Source organism: Amia ocellicauda, chromosome 21 (genome assembly GCF_036373705.1).
Source record: "Amia ocellicauda isolate fAmiCal2 chromosome 21, fAmiCal2.hap1, whole genome shotgun sequence".
NCBI classification, from domain to species: Eukaryota; Metazoa; Chordata; class Actinopteri; order Amiiformes; family Amiidae; genus Amia; species Amia ocellicauda.
In genome coordinates this window covers 11,495,321-11,507,928 of record NC_089870.1, presented here as the reverse complement: position 1 = coordinate 11,507,928, position 12,608 = coordinate 11,495,321, and the positions used below count along the sequence as shown (strand labels likewise).

The 12,608-nt window shown below is 35.7% G+C and overlaps 1 protein-coding gene across 12 annotated transcripts in view; it reads left to right on the top strand.

Moving 5' to 3' along the window:
* gphna (gephyrin a) overlaps positions 1-12,608 on the top strand; it is a 278,299-nt gene that overhangs the window by 258,319 nt on the left and 7,372 nt on the right. For 6 of the 12 annotated variants that reach the window (XM_066694139.1, XM_066694141.1, XM_066694140.1 and 3 more), the window contains 4 exons: positions 579-666; positions 3,354-3,427; positions 4,021-4,085; positions 10,551-10,652. In XM_066694139.1, the coding sequence (XP_066550236.1) occupies positions 579-666; positions 3,354-3,427; positions 4,021-4,085; positions 10,551-10,652 (329 nt within the window). The remainder of the gene's footprint in view (positions 1-578; positions 667-3,353; positions 3,428-4,020; positions 4,086-10,550; positions 10,653-12,608) is intronic. The other 6 variants (XM_066694145.1, XM_066694146.1, XM_066694142.1 and 3 more) reach the window with 1 other exon arrangement.

The following is a 12,608-nucleotide window of genomic DNA, read 5'->3' as shown; positions in this document are numbered from 1 at the left end:
CAGCTTTACACTTTGCATGATGGTAAATGTTTTATGGATATTACCCAGGGAAATAGGAAAAATCTGCTGAAACATGGAATGTGAAATATATTCCCTAATGCATATCAGCACGGTTAAAGGTACGGTGGCCCTGAAGTGCAAAACACAAATGCAAAAAGCAGAACGCAATTGCAAAAAGAAAAACACAAATGCAAAAAGCAGAACGCAATTGCAAAAAAAAGAATGCAAAAGCAAAAGGAAGAACACAAATGCAAAAAGAAAAACACAAAAACAAAACGAGAAAGAGCAGCCATGGATTTAAATTATATATATTTTTTTAATAATTAAAAATATTATGTGTAACCTCCTGAACCAACCCTCTGGTCAGTGTATTGATTGACTTGATGGGGATTTTTTTTTTTTTTGCTTGTTCCCACCTTTTTCTAAATCTTAAAATGGAAGGTGTACATCTAGCATGGATTTATGGACGACATCCAGAGATTAACCAATACAATTCTCACTGGAGCTGAAGTCCTCGTCTAAATCTTTTCAGCCTTCTGTTTTTCTCCATTGTTTCCATCTGTTTTTGTGTCTTGCAGCCCTGACGATCTGCTTAATGCTCTTAATGAAGGGATCAGTCGTGCGGATGTCATCATAACATCAGGAGGCGTTTCAATGGGAGAAAAGGTAGGCTAGTTTCAGGAGATCTCCAGATTAATACACAATACAGCGGGAAAGGACCAGTGGGCTTTCATTCTGGGATATAGTAAGAAGGTTAAAAGCTTTGGCTACAGTTCACCGAACATCTAAAATTAAATGCAGTCAAAACCTCGGAATATAGTATAAGTAGGTTTCAATTATAGATAAATTGGAAGCTTAATTGACTTTCCAGGGCTCCCAATGAGATTTTTTTTTTATTTCTTTTTTTTTAACAGAAGTGGGATGGGCAAAGTGGTGAATGGGATTAAAAAAACGAATAAGGTGAAATACTGCAGAATACTGCTCTTTGCATAACTAGTAGCTCTTGTCATGGTACCCACAATGTGCCCGTGTGAAATGGGACTTGTATTCTGTAGGATGCAATCATTTTCACATTACTATAACAATAACTCATATTCCTTTGTTTCTGTAGGATATACAATGACATTTTAAAAAGCCTGTAAATCAATGATTAACAACAACATCATCCAAATTGCAATAACGCAGATTCAACATGATAATTTATATTCATTTTTCACAGTAATCACCAGGACATCAACAACAGAGCAAAGTAGTGAATGTATGCAACATTTGTAACATCTTTTTCATAGTTTATCTATTTTGTTATTGCCATTCTACTGTTTAACCTATTAATAGCTGTTAAAGCGTTATGAAGAAAATGGGTTTATGTCAAAAATAAGGCCCAGTACAACTCATTTTGAAAACTGAATAATCAACTCTAGTCATAAAAGTGGACATGAGCTATATTTGAAAATTTTAAGATGTACAATTTTAATCTTGTTAGTGACACTTTCACATTACAATTACATGTTTTGTCAAGGTATGAGGGGATGGTATAATAACCATTTTTAAAACAGGAACAATCCCTCTTTTCCCACCGCTACCTGTGAGCTTGCTAAGTGTGTGTTAGAAGATCATGTTTCAGTCCAGTAATTTGCCTTGGGAGAGGAATCTGTAACCGAGGGGGTTCATTCCTAAGAAATGTAATTTAACTTCTCAATCTTCCGTATTTGGAATGAATTAATTTATGTCACTACTCAAAATCAAAAGCACACTCCATTAAAGACACCTGAAGGGCATATTTCCAAAGCTTCAGTGCAAAATCCCTTCCTCTTTCCCATTTCTGAGAGGAGTATGGATTAAAATCCAAATTTATATTTAAATGAAAAATTGTCTCTTTTGCATACCTCTCCCTTTAAATAAAGCTGCACAACAAAAAATGCTGGAATTGCATCTTCCTCTTCCATCTTGTGCTGGCACTTGATATACATATTTCCATACCATATGTATTATACATGACACTACTTCAGTAGGGAACATAAATTAACAAGCCATGGGGAAAATGTATTCCTTCATGTAACTAAGGAAATGTGTAATGTGTAATTTCACAACAGCACACTTTTTTTTTTCTCGTTCTCATTTTCAAGGATGCTATCTTCAGGTCTTCTGTGTCTATGGACTAGGCTAAATCAAAACTTTTACCTACTTTCAAATGACAAATTAGAAAGTGGCTTCTGACAATAAATTAAGCCAGCAATTTAGTACAAGTTTATAATTTGCAATTCACAGGTAGGTCCAAGCTTTGATTTGGTTTTGATCAAATATGTGTTTTTATTTTTGTCCTAAAGAGCCAATACCCACTTGTCTAATGGTGAAAGAAACTGTCAGTGTGCTGTCACCTAATTATTTGTGTGACAGAGTCTTTGAGAGCAAATTTCTTTAGTTGACTTGTTCTTAAAAATAAAATAAAAAACTTGCCTAAGATTTGCTCTCAATAAATATAATTCTTGAAAAGAATATATGAGCAATTGTATGTTTGGTCAGCAGATCTCCTTGATTTAATTGAGAAGTGGATACAGATTTACAAACTTAATTACATTTTTTAGGGCAAGCAGGCATGGCTAAAATAAATGTTGAAAGTATGCAGCCCTATTAACACATACATACACACATTTTTGCTTTGTTGTGTAAAATTAAAAAGCATGTTTTGTGTTGTGGGGTCAAAGCATTTTTTACCCTTTTTATTACTTAATTTCTGCACCTTAACCTTAACTCCTAAATATTTGTCATTATATTATATGTTAACTGCATGTTGGGCTTTATGTTTTCCATCTTAAATTTACACTTGTCAGGTGTCTACTCAGTTTTGAATAATGCGCTGGTCTTATTTAATTTGCTACTCCCACACTTTTAACTACACTTCCAAATAACGTACTGCTTTGAACAACCTATGAAATACCATGGATTATTTGCAATCAAATGTTAATATATATTTAATATTAAAAATGTTTAGTTACTGCATTCTTAACACATACTTAAGAAAGAAATGTTCCTGCCTTGATTAAACTCATTGGCATTACATTAGTGATTATTACGTAGCTATTGATTAACTCTATATTCACAAATTAGCAATCATTTGACTTTTAACACTTACTATGATTTGGAACATGTGCATGATGTTGGAGTATTATTTACCTAACACATGGTTAGAAACAATAATGTAAATGTATCTTATTATTATGGAAAATAAAGCTGTAATGTGTTACTTCTTGTGATACAATTTTGCCATCTACTGGGAAAGGAATAGTATTGCAGAAAAGCAATTAATTGATCCAGAGGGTTTTGTTTATGAAACATGTCCAATTTCTTTTCAGGATTACCTGAAGCAAGTGCTGGATATCGACCTCCACGCCCAGATCCACTTTGGGAGAGTTTTTATGAAACCAGGGTAAGAAATATAGTTTTTCTTATTTATTGGTCAGGTTCCCTAATTGGTTTCATGAGAAAAGCACAGATTGTTAGAGTGACTTGAACAGACACCTCAGTTGTCAAATTTTCATAAAACCACTAATCTAGCCTCATCTATAGATTTTGTAAAATTGACCAGAGGACAAAATAGTCTATACCATTCAAATAATGATGTAATATAATATAGAAACCAAATGAAGCAAAATACTAGGTTGTGTATGCAGTTCTGGTTATGTGGGGGGGGGGGGGGGGAATAAATAATAAATAAATAGCTCCCAAAGAGGATTGGGGTGAAAACTCATATAACAAAGCTGCCACTGGTTCCATGTGTGCTGTCACTCCGATGAGCCCTCCCCCTTTACTTGCTCATCTAAACACTGCACTTCCCCTTTTCCGTAGCCTGAAGGCCCACGAGAGACCATGCATCTTTGGGAGCTACTAAGTTAACTTAGAAAATGATTAAAATAAGAAAGTCACACAACATGTAGTTATGTTTGTTATAAACTTAAGTAAAGTTTTTCCACTTTTTCCACCTCAAGCAAACTCACTGCTTTTTGTTTTGTTTTCTTTCAGTCTCCCAACAACCTTTGCCACCTTGGACATCGATGGTGCTAGAAAATTAATCTTTGCCCTGCCAGGTATTTGTGTGTTTGCGAGCGAGTATCCATCTTGGATGTTGTGTTTATTTTACAGAAAGTTAAATCTGAACTGCATACTTGGAAGCCCCTGACTATATTTCATACTATACTATACTTCATTCTAGATTTAGCTAGTCCCACAACCTGAATCAAGCTCATATCTCTATTCTGTTATTTATTGCTTCCCTGTTGTGTGTCTGTTATATATATTCTCTGACTCTCTCCTTTTCTGTCTGCATAAATTACTTTTCATTCTTGACGAATCCTGCAAGCGTAGCTTCAGAAATGATTTCTCAGACTTTTCCTTGTGACTTGTACATGGGAAGCAATTAAGCAGAGCACCTTTCAAACACCTTCACCCAGCAATTGGATGTTACATAATAATATGGATGAAAATGTTAAGTGTCTGATTATGTGAGTGCAATAAAACACGTTTTTTTTTTTTTGTTAGTGCTAAAACTTGGACAAAGTTGACATTCTGTGCCTGGAAAGAAAGAGCACTCCATAATTTCCCTATAAAAGGGTGGGTGGCACATTCAAGGCTTGACTGTCTTTTTTCCACCCCAAATCTCAGATAATGTGTTATGCTGCTACAGTAGAGAACTTCCCTGTGCTATTCAGGTTTTAGAAATCGTTTCTGGATGTGATTTGTGCATCATTAGGAACTATGAACATTAGAGATTCGATCAGAATTAAAGTTATTATAGCAATCTGTCTAAGTGGGCACAATTATGCAATTTTTAACTTGTCGTCTCAAAGGAAATATCACATTGTAGCTTATTTGGGGAGCTATGCACTAATATAATTTTCAGGATGTTTCAGAGTTGCTATTTGTCACTTTCTGTTAAGACTACCCTTTTTTATATTTTAAAATACAATCATTTTAATGTAATGTAAGGTGAAATTTAGTTACTGCCTAGGAGAAAATTAACATGCTGAGATTAAAGGTGCTGTGTCCTACAGTCATCAAATTATTTTTATTGACTTATTTTACCAGTTTTTGGGATCACCATTCTCTGGATTAGTCTTAAAAACATGACATTCAAAAGCCCAATGTCGTTTTATATAGTAATATATGGAGGCAGTGTCTCATTCTCTGGGAATCTGTTTGATTTCAGGAACATAACTGTCACTGTTGATTTTAAAGTAAACTGGCCACCCCCCAACCAATTTCCAAATTTCACTGATGTCTGTTTCTGAGCTTGCAACTTGTAGCTGCCAGGCTGTTTAAATATTCTGTGTTATTATTTGACTGTATTTTCCTGTAGATGTGCTGTTTATCAGTACCAGGTAAATTCAAGGAAGTCGCTCATATTCAAGAAAATCCCAAAAGTGTGAAAGATTGTAGGATGTAGGCCACTTCCTGTTTTCATAGGGGGGCGGTGAGAAGTCAACAGTAACAACGTATGTCACCCTTGGTGAGGGCATCTACTAAGAAATAAATTATTGGTGCCTTTCTTTGAATAAACACTGAAAGCCTTTGACATTCTTGTCAGCACAGGGGATCTTAATAACATACTAGACAATCCATTTTGGCTTATAGGAAGGAATATTCCCTACTGAACTGCCTCTCTATGTTTTTTTTGGGTGTCACAGGTTACTGCATAAAGTAAGCACAAAAATAGAATTCTTTCCTGAAAACCTTTAATCCCATTGTCAATCTGATCTTGCTGGCAGTGTCTGATGTGTGGGAGATTCTTGGTCCTGGTGTCTCATGCCAAGCAGCTGTTTTTATGCTTTTTTTTCATACATTACACAGAATTCTGTATCCCCATAGAAAACTATTAGTCCTAGCCAGTTGCATTTGTGCTATGTAAGCTTTATTAAGCTTCCTCAGGTACACTTTGTTAATTAAAAAACACCATTTGGCAACCACCTTTTTTTAATTAACTCTCTATACAGGAGACAATAAGGTGGTGTGTTTTTTTTACACATCATATAGCAAGTGGGTAATTCTTATTTTTGTTTTTCTACTGTTCCGTTATAGTTAGGTATTGTTTGAAAACAGATTTTCTTTAATTGTAATCCCATGTGCAAATGGGAGATCTTAACACTTGTCTGCTAGAAAGTAGAATACTAGTCAAAGCAGTTTTTCATAAATCAGTTCTTTAAATTGAAGAGCTTGATCAAATGCACATAGTACATGCACAACTGGCTAGGGAATACACAATTCTAAGGGTACACAGGAATCTGTTTAGCAGCAGACGTTGGCAGATGTTGTAAATGTGTAGGCAAGTCAATCACCTGGAGTACGTGGTCCTCACTGCACAACAGAAATCCTGCTAACCAGGTGTCTAGTGAGGCCAGGCATTAGCTCACAAGTAGCTCAACCCCTGAATCTCAGTAGCTTTTCAGCATCTCCTAGCTCAGTCAGGACCAACAGCTAGATCCCAGGACAGCCACTGATCTTCAAGATCTCGTCTGTAAAGTATAAGATGCAGCAGTGTGACAACCTAGTGACCAGGCTCTGTAAAGTAGGGAAGAATTGACACTTGATCTGTTTGATGACTTTTGGTTTACACCTGTCGAATGGTACGCATTTCCTCTTTTGATGTTACGCACATTTCAAAGCATGATTTGTATTTGTCTACATTTCTAAAAGGACCACTAGAAGTACCTAGTCTGTTGCTCTGTCCTATGCATCTTATTAATCTTGTTAAACTTACTATATCAAATGCTACTGTGCAACACAGCTATGGAAAACGTAACTTAAGGTTTAAACTGAGGCACAGTCCTCTTAATCAATTCAAAGAAATCAAGTCACCAAGTCACTGAAAATTCAACTTACAATAAGACCTGGACATTTATTCTGTAGTTTGTTCAGTAAGTTGGCCTGCAATATTTTTTGTTTATTTTAAATGCATTTGCAGGTTTTACTGTAATAGCATATCTTTACAAAATTAAGAGTCTCTCCTAAGTTATTCTTTTAAACACATCTCACCACTTGATATTTTAAATGTATTTTTGGCTGCTGAAAGCTAACAGCATCTCTGCAATAAAACTCCTGCAATCGACATTTGAAAAAACCCTTTCCCCTTTGTTTGAATGAAACGAGGTGTATTGCAGACAGACTCAAATTACTTGATTGCTTGGGTTCTGCAGGTTAATAGAAAATAAGTCGTTGGAGAGCAGGGTCAAAGGACTCATCTAAGGTGACATTTTCATTGGCTGAGGAAGCAACATAAGCACTGTAAGCTAACCTTAGTTGCAACACTTGAGTAACACTCATTAAATTCTGTATTAAAAAAGTCACAAAAGTTCACTGGTCCTGTGAAATTACGTATAACACAGATATATTTGGTAAACAGGTATTCACCTGGAATTCGCACCATTACATTTTGCAGAAACATTATGATTGTCATAAACAAAGTTATTTGGATGTGTTTTCTAACTCTTAACATCGATGAAGCCAACAGAAGCATAGTTTCTTGGCAACCGAGTATGTAAAGGAAAAGTAGTGCTGTGAGTCCCCTATTGTTGGTGTGTGCTTCAGGGGAATTCCAGTATGAAACTTACTACTCAAGCTTGGCTCTCGTGATGAGCTGAATGATCAAAGGCTCTGTAGAAATGTGTCACATTAAACTAATGTGTATTTGTTGTGTTGAAATGTTACACGGTGCAACCCTGTTTTTTTACAGCTCTCTTCTGAACAATGAGTAGCTGACTAGCACAGATAAAAGGATGCAAAAAGAAAGAACCAGGAAAACTAACTTTGTCCTTAGCTACATTAAATTATTTCACATAAAAAAAAAAAAGAAAAACCATGGACTACATTAAACTTGACTCATAGTGTTCCAGTTAACTCTATAGTTTTGTTCAAAAGTGTATTTGTTCGTGGAGTAATTGCAGTCCTTGAGTTCTTTTGCAAATTTATATTATTTTGTATTCAAAACAATGATCTAGGACTAGATGTATGTGTCTTATCCTTTAAAAAAATCAGCTGTGCATCCATTAACCTTTTCTGCAATATGAAGCCCAGGAGGAGTGACGTTTAGGCAGTCTCGGCCCGTATATGGCTTCACCACACAACTGCCACATAGATCTACATAGATCCACCAGAACCATGTCTTCGTACTCCATGAAAATCAAAGCCAGTGTTCTGTTTCTGTAAGACAGCAACCAAGGCCAGCTAATTCATTACATTTTCTCATAAATCTTTCTGCTGGATTTATCACCAGCTTCCCCACCTCACCCACGGAACTCTTAAATTCATGGCAATTTAACTTTATTTATGTATTATTTCTTAGAATAATGTTTGCCAATATCTCAGGAGGTATCATGTTGTGTAATGAATGTCCAAACCAGTTATAGAACATAATGTCAAAAGGCAGAAATGCAGACACACCTTTGACCAAATTAAATGTCGTAATCTCTTTCAGAAATTCTTCTCTGTAAGTAAAGGCCACGATACACTATGAAATTTGCATCCAATCCTAATTCAACCCAATGTTTCCTAGAAATTGAATTGAAATTTCATTGAAATTTCTCAAGTGAAAACAGACAAAATCAGATTTCTTGCGATTTCATGCGATTTAAAGCAATAGAGCCAAGTCCTATTTTCATGAAATCGCATTAAATTGCTGGAGTTGGACAGGAGAGGAGAGCTAGGGAAGCACCAGTTTTCCAGCTGCTTATGGCTACACACACAACTGTGGTAAATTGGCAAAAGCCATTAATTACATATGAACATTAAATACATATTTTCCTTTCAGTCTGGTATTTCTTACCTCCCATTACGTTTTCCTCAAATCATATTCATGTATCTCATAGGGTTGCTCTTTTTCCACAGATCTTTTCTTTATTATTCAGATCTGTATTTATTTTAAATATTTGCCCAGCAATTACATGAAAAGTTATACATTTGTATTTATAAATATTATTTTGTATACTGGTAAGTTAGCCTTGTTAGTCTTTGTTCACGTCCTGCAACCAAACCCTTTGATATTTTTAAAGAGTGCTCTATTACATTAATACAACCATAACAATGATGAATCAAAACACAGATTTGGACATTAAATTATAAGTTCAGTATAAAACCCTAGAAATCTCGCTACAAAACTCGCATAGTGTGCGATTTCATCTGATTTCACCCCATGAAATCGAGTGATTGCATGAAATGCAATGAAATTGAACACATTCAGATTTAATGGAAATTTCATAGTGTATCACAGCCTTTAGACCGGTCTCTTCTTATATTATAGTCTTATACTGTGATTTTCATCTAGGTCTGCCACAAAAATTTTGATGGTTTGGCAGCAGGAGAGAAGTCAAATGGTTCACTTAAATAAGCCATGGTATCTATGGTTAGGAGATCCTTGACTAACTGCCCTGAGTCTCCAATCTCCACAAGTTCTGGGATCTCAACTGCCTTCAGTACTCCTGATATCTGAGTGAGATAATCATCTGGAATAACAGGCACCTGGAAAGCCAGTTTAACTGAATCCCATCAGGGGAATTTGAAGTATAAACTTACACATGTGTCTTTCAAGGCACACAGTCAGGTCAGCACATTATTTCCTAAAAGGAAACTTTAGGTGTTCCTGGCCAATTAAATTGGCACAGCTGCAGCTAACTGCCTATATGTGTAGGTGCATGGTTAGCAATAGAAGTATCTCTTGCAAAGCTTGCAACGGCACCTCTCCCCAGAATTGCAGGCAGTAGTCTTTGATGTTATTGCTGCTTCTAGGACATCCTTGTATTATATGACTTTCTAAACAGAAGTCAAACCTGCAATCTCCAGGCTGCAGAACTTGTAGTTTACAAAATGGTATTTTTTGTACATGAGAATCACTTAACTGCTTGTACATTAACGTATTCTACCCTCAGAGTATATTTCATTCAGGTAGTTTATGTATTAGCTTGAAAGGACCACCTTACAAAAACATCCAATGTTTTCCTACATTTTCTTAACATTTGGAATGCGATAAATACTTAACATATGAATGGCTATACCTGCTTGATAAGTTATTAAACCCCATTGTTAAAAAAACATTTGTGATAGAAATCGGAATGTTGTATCTTCTTATAAAACTGTGCAGAATTCATCTTTAAGTGGCCCGACTTTTAATGATTTTCCAAGTTGATCTTTTCTTTTTTTGACATCCGTGAACGTCTTGCAGACACTGAGCAATCTCCCTAAGATGCTTAGAGTTGTGGTCCGTTACGTTTACACTTACCCCAACTGACAGGTCATTCATTTCAATTGTCTTTGTCTTACCTTTCAGGGCTCAGCAATTGTAGCTAAAATTGAATACATGTCAGTGTGGGGCAACTGTAATGGTAGCAGACCATAGCCTCATGGGACACATGGTTAAACGGGGTTGCACTGTACTGTAGTATGATTCCTTGGTGAATTCCTTGCTGCATTTTCACCCCACATTTTCCCCCCTTGTGTTGCCTCTCCCCTCACACCTTCGCTGAGAAGCAGATTCTGGTGACTGCTCAGTCTGTTTATATTCCCCAAAGGTAATTTCAGCTTCAGAGACACAGGCTCCACCCTCCTTGAAACCTGCTTGCCACCACTTGACTCTGAGCCAAGCAAGCAAACTCCCACTGCTACACGTGGAAGTAGGTGGTTATACATGTCCTCTACAAGCTTCATTGTAGCTCAGAAAACGGAAATGAACGAAAACAAACAAGGAAAAGAAGGTGGGGGTGGGAGGGGGGGGTGTTGCACCTGTAAGCATGCAAAGGAAATAATAGATTTATTTTCACATTCACAATGGGCTTGTAACATAATAATAATGACAACAACAACAAAAAACTATTTGACACTTAAAAAAAAAAAAAAAACACATACAGGACACTGCACCTTTAAGTAGCAAACACAAGATTTATCGTGGTACAAAAAATAATTAGACAAAATCATGGAAATTGTATTCCCATGTATCAGCTTTCTGTTCTGTTTTCTGAGAAAGAAGTGTATGTCTTTTTTCTTTTCTATTTTTTGCCCTTCATGCTTTTGGTGGTTCAGTTTGTGTCAGACTTCCCAGTGACTTTTGTCATACCCCAGCACTGACTCTGTCACCTCTGTGCACATCTCTTACACCGTGCAATGATCTACACAAGTTTTGTTCCTCACACCTCCAACAAGATTAATTCTGTCCTATTGTCATGTGGTTATGGCTGCCTCTGGGAGCATCTGCTATTTGCTGTTGAAGGGATTGCATTGTAGTATAGCTAATAAAATACACAATTATTTTAATTCCATAATCTACAGGCTGTGAACACATTGAAGTGTAAAAATTGTTCCCTTTAAAATGTCTTACATTTACCATTTTACCTTCAAACTGTTTTAGCCAGTTCTACATCAGTGTATAATAAAAAAATAAAATAAACTTGCATAAGAGTAGAAGGAAAGAATGCAGAAATAAAATATTTTTTAAATGCTGACCAGGGTTGTTGCCTAGGGATCCATACTGAGTTTTATATACATACAAAATGTGTATGATCTCTCTTAATTCGATCAGAGACTCAAGTATCCATCCCATCTGAATGAATTGCAGAGGTGAGGTGAAGTCTGAATTGTCTATTCCAAACTTGGGGGGAAAAAACAATGCAAAACAGGTCCATCCAAATAAGAAATAAATGCCAAAACAAGAAAAAATATAAAGGAGAAGTAAGGAAAAGGCTGCTGCTGTTTAGTAAGATGTCTTGTTTTTCTATTATATATATATACAGTGGCTATAGGAAGTATTCACCCCCTTTTGACTTTTTCATGTTTTGTTGTGTGACAAACTTTTTTTTTTCCTTTGACACAATTTACTCAACATGTTGGAGATTATGTAAATGATGTGTTCCATATATTAAAAATAGATGTACAAAAGGTGCCAACCTTTGTGATACTTCAGTTGTGTCCAATTAATTAGGAACTTTGGAAAGCATGTTTTAAACTGTCACAATCCACCATCTTTATTCAATTTCAATTTCAATTTCAATGTGTCAATTCTGAAGGCAATGGGTTGCTCCAGAGCTTATTTAGGGGTGTCATAGGAAAGGGGCTGATTACTTATTTAATGAAGACTTTTCAGTTTTTATTTTTAATAGATTTCTGTTTTCCCTACATTGAAAGTGTGGATGAGGTTGTGTAAATCATAGGAATAAAATCCCATTTAAATGCATCAAACTTTCAGGTTGTAAAACAACAAAATGTGAAGAAGTCCAAGTCCAAGATATTTATATATATTTTTTTAAATCACAATGTCCTTTTAGGGGCTCCATTGGAAAGCATGTGTGCAATCTTTTTTTTTCTCTCAAATAAATGAAAATACGTAAAACTTTAAAACTAACAATATTGCACAGGGCAACATTATATCTTTTACAAATAATGGCATGTTTTTCAACAAAAAAATTATAAAATGCATTCATACATGTAAAGATCCTTTCACACGTCAAGATTTGTTTTACACTGTCAACTTCCTATTGAATGCATTCACGTTTCACATGTAGAATGTTTGAAACGTCAAACCTTTTGTTAATACAAACCTTTTTAAGGTTTTAAAGAGACACTGCTTAATCGTATAC